General features: G+C 38.9%; 1 protein-coding gene across 1 annotated transcript in view; it reads right to left on the reverse strand.

Moving 5' to 3' along the window:
* Positions 1-16898, reverse strand: part of slc8a1b (solute carrier family 8 member 1b) — a 150128-nt gene that overhangs the window by 39208 nt on the left and 94022 nt on the right. Inside the window, exon 5 of the mRNA XM_067610795.1 lies at positions 4726-4835. Coding sequence (XP_067466896.1) covers positions 4726-4835 — 110 coding nt within the window. The remainder of the gene's footprint in view (positions 1-4725; positions 4836-16898) is intronic.

Below are 16898 nucleotides of genomic sequence, written 5' to 3' on the forward strand. Positions count from 1 at the left end.
AAGCACAGAAAGCACAGCAAAAGAATATCAGGCTTTTATCTCTAGCTCAGACACACTTCACGAATATATCTGAAGTAGGCTACGGGTCTGATAGAAGATGAAACAGGACCTTACTGGATTCTTATAAGAAAAAGCTGACTCTGTTCTCTCACTCTTTCACGCTCCCTGAATGTTAAAGCTGTTTTCTGGAATTTATATCTGAAAGCACAATCCACACATTAATCAACATTAGAGAGGGAATGTGGCTCTTTTGGTCGTTTTTCAGCAGCTGTCACCGGGGCAGGATGCTTAAAAGACTATTTGAAATATGCCGGATGCTGCCAAAATGTATTGAGAAAATGAATCCTATACTCCATAAGTCTCTCTGTGGTGCTGTCTGTGTAAGAAGAGTTAATTTACTTAGACCGAGGGGTAGAACAACACGAACAACCGAATCTGAGATAGAACACAGACTGTCATCATGTGTCACCTGTCTCTGCTATAAAATGCAGAAAGATGAAATATGGTTGTCCAATGGTAAGAACTAAAATCTATGTGATGTTAACACACCTCATATATGAAGACAGAGGTTGTTCGCTTGTGTTGCTCAGTACTGTGCAGCAGTTTTTAATGCCGTTACTTGATTTGTATTTTCACTTTCAGTTGGAGCTGCAACGATTAGCTGATTACTGTTATCGATTAGTTGAACAACAGAAAATTAATCGCCAGTTATTCTGATGATTTGTTTTATTGTTTTGAATCATTTTCTTTAAGAAGAAATGTCAAAATTCTCTCAGCCAAATATTTTCTGGGTTATTGAGTCTTCTGTGGTAGTGAACTGAACACCTTTTGAGTTATGGGCTGTTGGTTGTGACATTTGAAGACATTTGAGGACATCACATCATTTTTGAACATGTTAGATCAAAAAACTAATAGATTAATTGAGAAAATACTGAACAGATTAATCAATAATAATGGAAATGATCATTAGTTGGAGCCCTACTTTAAATTAACGTTAACTTGGGGACACTGCACACTGATATAGAAATTAAAAGCTTCAAATGTGGCAAAAATAATTTCATTCACTACTGATCAATTACTCCCAACAGAGTTGACTTGTGGTTTTAGTATTGATTAGTACTAGTTTGTGCTGAGCTTACACTTATCACAAAAAAATCTGTTTTTTTTATGACAAAACATCTATAGATATTTATCATAGTTGACTTTATATTCAATCCCTTTGGGCGGCATGTTATGAGATGAAAATGACTGAAAATGACTGCAGTTGGTGATAAAGTTTCTCAACTTAAGAATAGAAATATTATAAATAGGTTTTGTAGCAAAGTAATTCCTCTGCAAAGAATTCTCCAAATGAGTTTAATTGGTTAGTGAACACAGTGCCTAATAGAGAGCTATAGGACAGTTAGTTTTAGTTACTGTATATTTTGATTATCAGATTTCTTTTCACTAAAGTAAATTAGAGAAACGAAAAGCTATAGAAAGTTTGAAGAGCTGAAAACTTTTGTGATACAACCTTTATCACCCAAGTACAAGACTCTGGAAACCAGTGACTGCATTTAAAAAACAAGGAGAAGATTTGATGAGCTTCTATCTTAAACAAACATATATAGACGGAGAGTGATGTATACAAAAGCGAGCGCATGCAGACTAAGTACTGTAGTCATGGGCTGAGGCCATAAAGATCTGTGCAAGGCTAATTTAATAGCACAGAGAGAACCACCATCAGGTCATAAAATAAACGCATTAAACACAGTAACGCATTGCAGCCCCTGAAACCGTGTGTGTGTGTGTGTGTCTGTCTCTGTGTGTCCCGGAGGTGTGTTTGATCTCCTGACTGTGATAATGTGATATCCAGCCCTTGTCTTTGATCCCCTCATCTCTATAAACAGTGCTGATGCCTGGTAAACACACGCTACCATTAACACACTGATAGCACTGCTCTATGTGTGTGTGTGTATGTGTGTGTGTGTGTGAGACAGAGATAAAGGTACTTTTAATGAGTGTACCCAACAGAGTTAAAGTGAGTTTAAGGGCATAAAATCCCCTTTAGATAACAACCTGAAAACACTGCTGGGTGGATTCACAGTCTGTTTCCACCTCACAGTAACATGCAGTCAGTGGATCATTTCAGTTAAAACACAACTGCATCTTGCATCAAAGTTATTACAAAAATATTGCTAAATGCATATTTATTTGTGTGTTTGTGTGCATGTGTTTAAAAGGCAATGAACAACAAGTGGAGAATCCCTTGTGTTTTGTCCTTTTCATTAGATCGTAATAGAAAATGAGAGGAGATGAGTTCAGATGAGATAATGGAGAGAAACACACAGAATCATCAAATCATAATATAATATAGAGTAAAGAAGGGAGTCTTGGTTATGTACGAAGGCAAATCTGCTTTAAAACCAGCTCATCACTGTCTTAATTGCACCAATTTGTACAATTACTTGACAATGATGTGTTATATAATGGTGTTACATCATTAGCTGTAGAAACAGGTACTGTAGGTTTAATGTTCTCCCTCATGTTGTTATGTGGTTCAGATGAGACTGAAGACAATGTCCATTTTATGCTTTATAACTCGTTATATCATGATTTAAAGGCTCTATTTCTTATTTAAACAATCCTTTATCTCTCCTGACTTCTTCTGGTTGGATGATTGTTAAAGAATTGAGGTGTGATTTAGGAAAGATGCCTTTTATTGTGGCAGATTGTATATGTAAAAGTTCTTTGTAAATTGTTATGAATGGCAAGTCTTATGAATGGTTTTGACTGTGCAACAATCAAATGTGTGTGTGTAATTTCTTGATCTTTTGCAAACCCTGCAAGCAAATATATTGATCTACAAAACACAACAATTCAGTCTTCCTGCTGCGTGTTTGCAGCCTAATTGTTGTTTGGCATTGGTTCAGATTGCTTCTGTAAGTCATCTTTCATAAATGAAAGAAGACAGAGGATGACTCTGAGGCTTTTATAAAACCTCGTTTGACACTACAGAACTTCAATGTGGGTGATCAAAGATGTCTTTCACAGGTAATTCCAGTGAAAGATATGTGATATCCTGGCTGGATGTGGTAGAAGATATATGTGGACAAAATAAAGAGAAAACTTGAACTCAGGGGCATTTTTTTAGTGGGCTGACGGGATGTTAGCTGACCACGGGTGCTGTTCACATCAGTCATACTCACAGTGAAGCACCCCCTCTTGGGTATTATCTCTGTATGTTTTTTTTTTTGTGTGTGCCAAAAATACATAATCCAGCTGTATGTGAACACTTTGAAGAAAACTGTGACATTTTTCAAACACCACCAGAGAACAGATCTCAAAGCATTGAAAAGCTCTCTGCTGGATGAGGGGAAGCGAAAGAACAGGGCAGAGGAAAAAGGAAAGGAGAACAAAGGAGAGGACAGGTGTGATTCCCACTGAGTCTCCTGCACAGACCTCCGAAGAGAAGCAGAGGAGGAAAAGTAGAAAAAAAAAGGAAGGAAAAACTTAGAAGTATAGAAAGGAGCAGAAGCATCGCTCCAATGTGTGTTCAATCTAAATCCCAAATCAACAGGCCTGTTAAAACATGAGCGATTGGGGAGCGGCTCTGCATTTTGTCACTTTACAAACATGGTATAAGTGCTTTGGTTTTATTTCTTGTAGCGCTGCCAGTTGTAAAGTGCTTTTTTTCTTGTTAACTGTCAAGTGTTCTTGTATGGGCTATCATATTAGGCTTTACATAAAATAAATACAATTTGAAATGCACAGATGACTAACTCCACTAAGACGAATAACCTTTAATATCCTCTAACGAGTATCGTTCTGTTATGAGTTGACTCCTGAGATCACCTGTCAATCAAACAGTATGGACAGCGATGTGTTTTCCTTCTGTTATGTTTCTGTAGGTGGTGTCCCAGTCTTACACTACAGACTAACTGTCTGTAATATATACTACACTGATCTTTATAGTAATTAACAGTTTTGTACTGACAGAAAATTATACAATTTCTATATTCTCCAGCACTCCATGATTAAAAATCAGCCTTCCTCAGAGCATGTATGACACCTGTCTGACAGCTCACTGCCAAAACATGTCAGCAGAGTTGTCGGTCTATTGCCCGTAAATAAAGTAATCTAAAAGGAGAATATAGATGCTGCTTTTTTAAAACACAGAACTGAATTACAGTGCAGGAGAAAAGCGCCTGTTTCCTTTTAGGAAATGATCATATTTATAATAATATTATATTAATATATACAATATTTGTGCCATCTTATGTCAATCAAACTGCTTATTTACTTAGTTTATTTTGCTTTCTTAAGTCTTCCTGGAGCTGTTTCACTATCATCCACAATCATTTTTTATTTTTCCATCTGCTTTTCCTTGTGCAGTGCATTGTGGTGGAATAGTGCACATCAGCCACATACTTAAAATCTTTTTAGTATGAACACTCACTGTTTTGAGTGGACTTCATTCTGTCAAACTGCAAACTCAAAACCTGTTTCTATAGTATGGAACTGGGACACACTTATAGTCTGTGCAGCTATATTGGTTATTGCTATTTTCCCATAACATGTTAGCAATTTTAAATCTTAGCTGACTGTAGCGTGAATTAATTTTTTATTTGTTGTTCATAAATGATAAAAAAGTAATGGGATAGTTCTGGGATTGGCCTGTTGATTCAGGATCCGCTACTGTAAAACCTCATTGAGTGCGTTCTCAGTACTGATTGGCTTTCACACCTGTCCGTTCCTTCCCGCTGCGTCTCCATTCGGGGTTTTCAAGTAGAACGTAGAAGGAGGACTGCTTATTGTACACTTCCCGGTCTAAGATCCTAATGGTTATGGTCTTCCTGTATGGGACAAACACGTACACACACACACACACACACATAGAGGGAGGTGGTAAATGCATGCATGGTAAACAAACAACATGACAAGGTATGTACACACAAAAAAAAATTGTCACACACACACACACACACACATATACACACAAAGTGGAGTAGTGGATGTGGTGAGATGAGGTGATCCACAACCTGCTGCATGTTCAGTGAGGACACATCAGGAGGAAGAACACAGTAGAAAGAAAGGCATAACATTTAAATCTCCTCCTGTGTGCCTCCATCGAGAACATGCAGCATCCGCTGTGCGGTGGACACTCTGGGGTCAAAGTTCACAGGGTCAAGAGGCTCACCCCCTTCCTGACCTTTGGTGTCGTTGCTCTCCACCAGGCGAGGCTCTCCGATTTCTAGGTAGAAGGTTTTGTTCTTCTCGTACTCCTCGTCGTCAATTACTTTCACGTTGATGGTTTTACTGAGGAGGAGGAGGAGGAAGAGGAGGAGGAGGAGGAGGAGGAGGAAGGGGGGGAAGGAAAAGAGGAGGAGGAGGGAAAGAAGAGAAGGAAGAACAGTGAGGAAAGTACAGGCTGGAAACTGGAAAACCAAGAGGAAACAGAAAAGAGCAGCGTTTGGATTTCCCACAAGCACCTGTCTAGTTAAAAAAAAAAACAAGCAAACATTCTCATTTTGCTTTGTGAGAGGATGTTTTACCTTTAATGTTTTTTATATTTCCACCTCATCTTACCATGACATGTCAGATTATGATTTGATGCTATCGAGGCAGCTCACTGTGAAAATAGATCTGATAAACTCGTCACTCTGCCAGCCTGCGGTCCTGATCGAGACACTTCAATCTTCCGCTGCGGTTGTCATGTTGGACAATAAAAAAAAATTGGCTTGATATCAGCCTTTTAAAAAAAAAACAACTAAAAACTTTGTCACTTGAATGCTAAAAGCTTAATGAAGTCTGGCAGTAGCTGGAGACTTTAATAACTCTATTAGTCATTTTGGCAGGTGAGCAATCATGAAGCACAATGATGAATTTGGCTTGTATAATCAGGGAACTTTTGGAATCCAGCAGCTTTGCATTTTAATTTTGGACATTTTTGTATTGATATTTCACATCGCCCTCTACTTTGATTAGTCCCACGCAGTTACAATTGTTGGAGTCTGAAGTTGTATTATTACTTAAAATTTACCTTTATACAGCAAAATAGGATTTTTTATTTTTGCTTTGTTGGCTGTGGGAAACCAAGACAATTCACCATCAATTCAGTCAATCCAAGAACACTATTTTCATCACATTGTAAAAGGTTGGTGGTATGATAACGAGGCTATTAACTGAAAGTGAACAGTCTAGAGAAAAAGGAGTTATAGGTTCTGTTTAGGATTTTGACTGAATTCAAAGTGAACTGACATGAAGTCTTTAAAGTCGCACAGATCAGGCATATAAAGTCGTCAGATACATCAGAAGAATAAGAAACCACCCAAGAACACATGAGCATGAAAAAAAAGAGAGAGACTGAGCAGGAAAATGACAATGAAGAAGGAGCTTTTTTTAACAGGAAGATACTGTTTGTCTGCTGCTGCCATTAACACCTCCAACAACTTCAGTCATCACTTTCAACAAGACACGTTTGTCATTTAAGACAACAGAAACCGGTAAGAAACTAATAAAATGCTGAGATGCCACAACTGAAACAGCACTTAAAGTAACTGCAATTGTTCCCCACCTACACTTTTCACTGCCTGTTTAATTACAACAAAACAGCAATAAAGCAGCCTGTAAACTGTAACAGCATTTTGTCAATGAACACAGCCAATGATTTTTTTCTCTGTAGCAGTTTTTTAACCCGATACTTAAACTGCTAAGTGTAGCACCTGTTATTGATCAAGCAAATGCTACAGTAAGTAGTGTGGAAAGAGGTGATGTATGTGTGTGTGTGTGTGCTAATATCTGAGGTCACAGTGCGGGACACAGTGTGTGTACTGTATGTATGTGTGTGACTGCCTACAGGCATGTGTGTAAATGTGTGTATTTATCTGTGTTTCCAGACTGGAACAAAACCCATATTCTGATCCAAATCCACTACAGGCTATAACAAAAGCTGAGCTGAGAGAATACTCATAGGCCTACAGGGTGGGAAATGGGAACACACACATACACACAAACAGTAAACACACTCTTACAAGCTTATATAAGCTATTATCTCTAATCACAGGCCTGCAACCTGTTTTGGATCATCAGTTGGCATCATTTTAACAGCATAACACTTGGATATACTGTCTTTTAACGGAGCAGCAATTCTTAAAATTTAAAGTAAATGTCCTGCAGCCCCTCAGTTCAGCCTCTGTCTGAAACAGGCTGTTTTAGCTCCTGTCTCTTAAAGGCCCCCCCCTCCCATGAGACCACTCTGTTCTGATTGGTTAGCTTCCAGAAGCTTCTTCTGGCTCTGTAAACAAACAGTAGTAGTAGGATTTTATTTCTTTCTCTCATTCTTTCCTCGAAATGGAAACTACTCAAATACATCTGTACATGTTTGAGCCTGATCCAAAATATGCAAGTGGACAATACAAACAACCTTAGCAACAACCTTAGCGACAAAAACTACAGAATGGGCGGCAATTTGTGGGCATGTAGAGGTAAGATAGCAAATGAAGTGTTCAGAGCAGGATGAAGCCCTGGCTTTTGACTTTCAGGAAGCCTTTTTTACATATGTTCACTTCAACTTTTGGAACTTTGACCAACAGCCAACACCATAACAGCATAAAAATAAAAGAAAATCACAAAAAAAAAAAAAAAAAACATATGTCCCCTTTAAAGCTGTATAACATGTGATTTCAGCTTCTTACAGCATCATGTAGAAAAATGAGACCCAGCTTCCCAGCTGGTGTAAGCAAAAGTACAGACAGCAAATGTACATATTAATATCAAAATTGAAAGTATTAATGATGAGGAATGTAAATTTCAGAGTGTTGTTATAATATGTAAGTGGATTATTATTACAGTGCTGACATGTTCTGTATGCAGCCTTTAAATATAGCATCTGGTTAAGGTGGAGTTAATTTTAAACACCTCATCCAACAATGCATAATATTTTATGAGCTGTTCACATGTTTTGTAAGTAAAAAGCACAATATTTCCCTCTGAAATATAGCACAGATTAACTATGAAGTACCACAAAATTGTGCTCAAAAAAGTACTTGAGTAAATAGACTTATTTACTTTCCTGCACCGACTCTCCGGGCAGTGACTTGGCATCCGCAGCATGCCCCATTCACGACAGAAGACACATTGCAGCCTACTAATCATCTAATTATACAAGGGAGCATCACAAGTTAATCTATCAGCTGCATGATACAAACACAGGGGGAGGTTAATCCATTAAAATATCATATTCAAACACCAACATACAGACATACACACACACACACATGCAATTGTCAGGGGTTAACTCATTACACTACAGGGATTAGCCCATTTATCACTGTCCCATAACAGCAGATGGAGAACAGTTTTCATCTTCTGGCCTGGAGAGGCTCATGACCAACAGGCTGTCATTTACCACTCACACAGCAGCTGGAGGAGTGATGGTAAAGCTCCCTCCCCTGCCTCAAGGTGGAGCCCTTAAGCAAGGCACCTGACATCCCAATGGATGGAGCGGAAAGGGGTCAGGGAACTACAATATTTATATCCCCACTAGGAGTATGAATTTCACTCCTAAAATTAATGTAAGTCTATTACCAGTCGACTAGAAGGACCTCATATGACTTTAACAATTACCCCCTACATCTGTGTTTCATGTGGCACATTTGTATTCACCAAATTACCAAATATTTCCTTCTTTGAGTGTGTGTTTCCACGCTGAGCAGCAATGCACCTCTTGAGCGTGTGGACACATTGCCATGAAAGCTGTGATTAATAATCCACTACAGCCTCCATAGTTCTCAACTCAGAAAAAGGCAAAAAAAAAAAAGTGTAATAAAATCCAAGTGGGACTGGTTAGGTTAAAAAATAAAACAGCAAATTGCTGATTCAGATGGCCGCTCTTTTTGGCAGGACTTTAAAGATTTCTACAGAATACAGACATGGCGGATTTGCACAGGATTGAGAACACAGACAACCGCAATTAACACAAATCAAAGAAGGACCCAAAGCAACACTGGTCCCGTGTGAATAGGGCTTTAGGCAATATTTTCCTTAAAAACATTTCTATCAAATGAGCCACAGAACAAATGCTGTGTGTCATTAACCTAATTCATCAATGCTTTTGTAAGATCTCTAACCACTGATGGATATCTAAGTTTGAATCAGAGGAAACTTAATCAACTTTGTGTGGAAAGAGAATAAAAACATATGATTTAACTCTCCATATATACATAAAAATGGCAATAAATCACAGAGGGTGGTTGACTTTTTCTTTTTCCCAGGTTCGGGAATGGTGACTCCTCTGTTAAACCTGGCAAACATCACAGATGACCAACTCATTGGAACAACGCACAGACACACACTCACATACTTGTACGGTCTAACACGCATATCCAGACAATGCATCAATATCAGATATAATTCATTCATAATTAACTGGACGTCTTTATCATCTTCATCCGCACATCTCTCTCTCTCTTGCTTGTTTCACATGTAAACATTTATCAGCACACACACACACACACACAAAATACATGAACACACATTTCCCTCCACATAACAAACATGTTGGCTGTACAGTGTGCTGTCCCGTTGCCATGGCAACACAATGTTTGGGTAACCAACAGGGGTGGAGAAGATTGTTTCCAGACCAGTGATGGGTGTGTGTGTGTGTGTGTGTGTGTGTGTGTGTGTGTGTGTGTGTGTGTGTGTGTGTGTGTGTACTGACAAGTGAGTGTATTTGAGAGGGAGAAGAGGTCACATGCTGTACACACACACACACACACACACAACGCTGATTTGTGTGTTTGTATATTGTATGTGTGTGTAATAATGTGTGTGAGAGGGACTTTGATATCACGCAGTGGCCTTCATTGTTTGCAGTAAGTGGTGTCTTTATGTGTGTCTGTATTCGATCACTTTAATCTACCAACCATATGTACAGTAAGAACAGTGTAAGCAAATGCTTGTGTGTGTGTGTGTGTGTGTGTGTGTGGCCATGTGATGGTTCAGTAAGAAAAGTGGTATCGGTAACGTACTGAAAAATGTGATATTTGCACATCAACTTACACATATCACACACACACACACACACACACACACACACAAACACACACGCAGAGGTGATATCACACTTGCATGACAGCATTCACAAATGTATCACACTAACATGTTTTCACACCCACACACATACACACTAAATGAATTTCAGCTGCAGGAATTCAAAAATACACACACACACACACACACTTTACTCCAGGGAACACAATGTGTGTACATCTGTGTTTCCACAGAGATGTCCTCCATCTGACTTTGCTAAAACGCATTAAAAAACACTGGTGAACATCTGAGCAGCTGCGACAGATCTCCACTTCCATCACTTCTTCATCACACTCCATCTCTTCTTTTCCTCGCTCTGTTTCATCTGCTGTTTCTCTTTTTCTTTGTCTTCCATAAACAAGATTCCTGCAACACTTTTAACACTTGGCCTCTGTTAGAGTTCAAGAAAACTTCCCCGGAATGAGCCAGAAGAATAAGAGATGATGGAATAAACAGTCGATAGATTAACTTGATGGAGCAATAATAAAGCAGAGGATAGGTTCAACTACAAACGCACACCTTTGCCAGCTGGTGATCTGCATGTGCCAGGATATAATTTCACCATTTTGCGTGTCTGTCCATGTTGCTGACCTTGACTTTTCCTTTTTGCTGATGAAATTTGTTCACGTTTGGCTCTCTGTCTCCATGATTTTCCATACTCGCCTCCTTTCAAAATAAATGATTTTGCAGGTTTTTGGCTCCGGTTCTCCTGCAATTTAGTCCCTGAATGTTTGGCATTGTGAGAACACCGTTAACCGTCCCATGATGCTTTGAGACATGAAAGTGGTGGAGCTCTTTTATCAGAGTACATTGCATAAAACATCAAAATGTTCCTGCTATTCCTTGATAACACTTAACCATACAATAAATTGTTTATCTACAAAGGGAGAACATTAGAACTTGACAGGGAAAGACACGTAGTGTGCTAAAGATTGTCCAAACTGTTACCAAAAATGCCAAGAAAATGATAGGAGATCCTTTAAAGCTAAAAGATAGACATGCATTCACTCACCAGAAACAGTTTCCAAACTAAACCTCCCTAAATGTCAGCTTGTATCAATTATTGTATGTAAAATGTCTGAAAAACACACACATATATGTGAATGTATCCATCTCATGATGATTCACAGGTGAAACTTTTGTCTGTAAAAAAGAACGTTAACGCTTTATTTTACAGGTCCTTTGATTTTGTACTCATTCCTTGGAAAGGTTTTATGTAATTTGCAGGTATTTAATGGTAAGTTTTAAAGAGAGTGTGGTGAAATTTGGTAAAATTATAAGAAAAACTGGAAAAAAATGTCCACTTATTATATTTGGATTCATATGTGGTTGTTAATTTGCAAAAATTCTTTATAAATTGGATTCTTAACAATTACTCGACTGAAAGAAAATGCTTAGTTTTCAAGTGTGTAGTTTTGTGTGTCAAACTATGTTACACAGCAGCTGCTTTTAGGAAATTGTTGAAAAATCCTTGAAACTGGTAGGAAAGCAATTCATTCATAAAATAAAGTGCTGAACATTCAAAGTGGATGTTTTCATGTGATGGCTTATGTTTCACATAATATGAAATATCTTATTGTGAAAACCACAAGTACGTGAATGTGAAATCATTGTGTTTCACACATAAAATGTGATACATTTATTTGGTCTTAAGGAAAAGTTATGTCGTAAAAATATCTAGCAGAAGCACACAAGTACATAGATAGTCTCAGTGTCTGTATGTTTTCACTAACAGGTGATGGATGAACATAATGCAGTATGCAACATGACTCGACTGTGTGACTGCCTCTGCATCTATGACAGAGATCCTTCAAAGTAGAAGCCCTTTTACGTGACGTCTTTGAGTGACATTTTTCATTTGCTTTATAGATTTATGCCCGTATGGGAAAACAAAGTTGCCAGAGGCTTTCTAAATTACATGGCACATTTGACACTAACAAACCACTTTCTCCCCGCATCACACAAACACATATACACACAGGAAGTTGTAAAGCACAACAGACATTAGTGCCGGTCACTCCCCGCTCCTCAGCAACCTGCCTTAGCGACGTATTTGGATCGGAAAATTTGAGTTTGGGAACCACCGCTTTATTTTAGGTTTGGGGGAAAAAATGCTGCCGCTCAGCTGGTTGGTTTGTGTGTGTGTGTGTGTGTGTGTGTGTGTGTGTGTGTGTGTGTGTGTGTGTGTGGACGAGTGGAGGAAGGGAGGTAGTGGACAATCAAGTCCAATTTGTATGAATGTGATGGAAAAAACCTGTTTGTTCTTTATCTGTGTGTGTTCAAATTCATGTTTTCATGTATTTGCATGTCAGAAGTGTTGTTTAAACGTGAGTTTGGAAAAGTGGGGGTTGGGTGTGTGTGTGTGTGTGTGTGTGTGTGTGTGCGTAGAACTGGCCTTTCAGACTGCAAACTGGTTTGTTTGTGTGGAACAGATTGCTGGTGGGCGGAAGTCGGTCGCAGACTAAACAAAAGTATTGTGTGTGCGTGTTCTTGTGTATATGGCGTGTATTTGTGTGGACGGATTAAGGAGTGTCAGCATGGGTGCCTGTTTGTGTGTGCACATTTGCCTGCTCGTGTTATGTCACACACAAAACTCTGTGTGTGTGTGTGTGTGTGTGTGTGTGTATTTAAGTTTGTGCTTGCACTTGTGCAAACATGAACATGATGGCAACAGCAGAGTGGGATTTTATTAGCAGTGTGAACACCTATGTGTGACAGATTAAAGCAGGGAGCGCTGGGTATGTGTGTGTGTGTATGTGTCCTGTTTACACACAATGGTTTTATAGGACAAAGCTGATAATGTTGTTGGCTGCAGTGGGAAACCACAACAATAGGCTGACAGCGCTTAGCCAGGCCTCCTCTAATAAGCTCCAGTCTGCTCACTAATACACATAATCCTGACTTTATGGATGCTAATGGAAACACAAAAGGTTACATACACACACACCTGTAACAGGGCTACTGTCGTGTAGCGTCTCTGTGATATCTTATCATATGAAAACAAAATGGTTTTTGACACTCTATAGCTGGCTGATCCTGATTTAACCTTTAGCCTATCTACAATAGTCTCCGCTAAAAATTTTAATTATTCAAACATGCAGCATCTGGTTGCTGCTTCTTGGGGAAAATCTGGCTGGTGCACATTTGTGATTTGTAATAAACTGATGAAAAGAAAACAAGAAACAAAGAAAATGTTGTCATTTAAACTACTGAATTCATTGTGATGATAAATGTGTTGTCTCATTTATAAAATTTAGTTATTCTATAACACCATCACAGACAACTGCTTTGGATGTTATCAGCCCATTAAATGGCTGTTATTAGTTGTCATCGGGACTGATAGATATGAGGTAGTATGGCTGTACTCTACCTCCTAATTGGCTCAGTAGGTATCATCCATTGGTAAGGTGGAGGTGGTCACCTTTGAGTTACTGATGCCGGATGACCCGGGGAAGTAGTTCAGATGACTTCAAGATGACTTGATAAGATGATTTTTCCCTTATTTGGAGGAGGTGGGTCGGGTGTATGGCTAGATAGCAAGTTGACAAAAAGTTGCAAATTGCAAGCAGGAGACGACAGCTCGAGACCACCGCTTGCTTTTACTGGGACATTTTCACCACAATTTACTGCTGTTTAACCTGACATTTTTACCACATTTTACTGCATTCATAACTAACTGTTGCCACGTTTAACCACATTTATAGAAATCATTTTAACCCAAACCATGTTTTTTTTTTTTTTCCTAACCCTTACCAAGTGCCTGAACCTAATCAGACCTTAACCACAGCGCTGTCACACCATAAAATATAATTATTTTGTAGTTTAACGTAATGTAGCCACCTGAAGCATTATAACAATAGTGATAACAAGTGATAATGGCCATTTAATGGGCTGATAACATACGAATCAGGTGACAAAAGAATGTAAATAATATTCTGAATTCAAACTGGTGGCTGCTGGGAGGAAGAATATCAATCTCAAACCTCGTTTTAGAAAATCCTCAGCGTGACTGAAACGTATGAATGAAAAGTAAACTGGTTAAACTCTCAATGGAAAAAAGAATCACTGGTTTTGACCGGGAGGCTTCAAGTAGCCACAGCTGTAGAGGCTCATAGTTGCACTGTAACTTTTCCCGGATGCATCCATTTTAGAAAGAAGATCAAAAGTTTAGCTCGATAATCTCTTTCTGCTTCCTTTGAGAATCATAACAGCTTTTACAGCTTTCTCATCTCAGCCAGGAGGTCGGTGAGGAACTTCAGTGACGGCCATTTTGCATGTTTTCTCAGCATAGAGTAGCTATATCAGTCTGATACTGAACAGGGCTATTTTTATTGGACAGTACTAAGCAAAACAGTTGACGAAGCCATAAACAGCAGCCATTTTTTTTTCTAACTGGTGTGTGTGTGTGTGTGCGTCAGACCCTCCTCTGTCATTTGAACTATTTTCTATCATCACAGGGAGTTTCCCTGACTTTTCTCTCTCGCTACAGTCTGGCTATCTCACTTCATTCCTATCTGCAGGAGATCTTGTTAACCAAATAAGGAGTTTGGAAAATCCTGGGGACTCCCTCACACACACACACAACTATAAACACACACACATGCGGGTACACACAGGAAATGTCACTGAGGAGCTTGTGAATCTGATTGAAAACACACATATGAGTTTCTGCATGTGTATGTGTGTGCGTGTGAGCCATATAACATCAATAACTTTCACCAACTTCACATATGGAAGCTGCTGAGGTTTCTAAGTGACGTCCTTTTTTGGTAGCTTCACATTTGGGGACAAGTTGTTTTTCTTTTTTGGATGTGTGTGTGTGTGTGTGTGTGTGAGAGAGAGAGTGTGTGTAATGTGTTTTGGTCAAGAAGTGAAGCTTCTTGGACTTCATTATACATGTCAACGTGTTACAGTGAATTCTGGATTGTGACGTAACATCATCATGTTACGTTGCAAATAGGCTACAGTATGTAAACTGAAAAAAAAAAACACAAAAGCAGACACACACATGCACAAACACAAACTGACCTCGCTCAAAGTAATACAACATTTGAGATCTCAGGCCAAAGTGGATTACAGTGTGTCAATAAAGAGTTGCGTTAGCTGGATCGCTTTTGGGAAAATTAGTTCACACAGTCACATCATGCGCTCATCACGCCTCTTTTGTTGAGTAGTTTATACTCAGAGGAGGGTTAATAAAAGTGGATGGTGTAACACAGCCGATAGCTCATCTTTCGGCTCCCCAGTCTGTCAAAGTTCAGCACTGACGAGACTGTTTGCTATTGGTCAATGGCAGAAATGCATGTGTCAAAGCTAAGCAAAGTTGAAGTTGTTGTGCAAAACTTGCAGAGATTTACTTCTTCCTGCGTGCAATGTGAATCTGCTGTTTGGGGAGATTCCATTTAAATGTAGGCTATAAACTTGTGCTGCTCTCTCTCTAATTTGTCTTCCTATCTTAAAGTCCTCTGCTTCTTTTTTTTAGTATTTTTCCCCCCATGGTATAAAAGTCTAATACAGCTAATTAATGGTGGTTTTACTTATTCAAGTCACGATTAAGTGAAAGATTGCTGAGCTCAGCAATTTACATGTACATGTACTGGACAAACACACACACACACACACACACACACACACACACACACACACTCCCTGCGGTTTATAATTGCAATTACAGCAGGGAAAGAGCTAGAAGTTAGAAGGAGTGACAGATGGCGAGGCTGCAGAACAAAGTGATATTTGAATATAGTGTATATATCATGTTCTATATGTACCGACCAACCACTTCATAATGAGAACAGGGGGAAGAAAGGGAGAGTATGTGTGTGTGTAAGAGAGCGGCAGCAGAAGAGCGAGAGAGGATATGAATGTTAATCAGCTGAATCTGCCAAACCAGCTACAGTGCTCCATCATTTCCTGGCTATTTATGAGCTCTAAGCTGCACGATGGGATCAGTGCTAATGGAGAGTGACGCATAGTCAAGTGGACTGAAGAGCCTCTGGAGCCACAAGCCACAAACTGTAGCAGTGAAAACTCCTCCTTCCTCCCAACTGCTCCCTGATCATATTTAAGACCAGCCCAAGCTCAGAAATAAAGGCTCCATAAAACCTAACCCTTCAGCCAGACAGAGATTGTCTGTTAACGGTTAATGTTTACCATCTTTAGGCATTATAAGGAAATGATCATTTTTACAGTTCACTGTCCATGTTCATTTCACACCATAGTTTGAAAAGTCAGATCACAGTTTGCATAATTTACCATGAATCATTTACCCCAACCTGCCAGTCAAAACATTGATATTAGACAATTCAATAGCTCAGATTATGTTAAATCTGGTTTTTGAACATTTAACGCCAATATTTTGCTACGGTTGTGCATGACAACTGTGGCATGGTTATGGTATGTTTAAGGTAAGGGGGGAAAATCATGGTTGGGCAAAGAGCAAGAATAACATTTTCTGCAAAATATGTGTATGTGATGACAGATTTCATGTAATTGGGGAGTTACCTACAAGCCTCTGCAGTGACTGTTGATTAAACAGTGTTTAAGAACATTTTTGTGATGCATGACTGCAAACTGAAACATGAAACATTGCGCCTGTCAAAACAATCTAGGTGGTGAAGCAAGGATGAAAAAAAAAAATCCTTCACGATTAAAAAGCTTTTATGTAGCTGTTAAATCTCTCAGTTTAAAATGACTTTTTAAAAAACATTTTCCTTAGAGGATTGCATTGAATATTTTTTTTAAATCTTTTATCCTTGTTTTTCAACAAAAACCATGAAATGCTAATATTTTCTGAAACCAGCAGGATAACAAAAGCTTCTTCTGTA

The sequence above is a fragment of the Thunnus thynnus genome, chromosome 14 (assembly GCF_963924715.1).
Source record: "Thunnus thynnus chromosome 14, fThuThy2.1, whole genome shotgun sequence".
Taxonomy (NCBI): domain Eukaryota; kingdom Metazoa; phylum Chordata; class Actinopteri; order Scombriformes; family Scombridae; genus Thunnus; species Thunnus thynnus.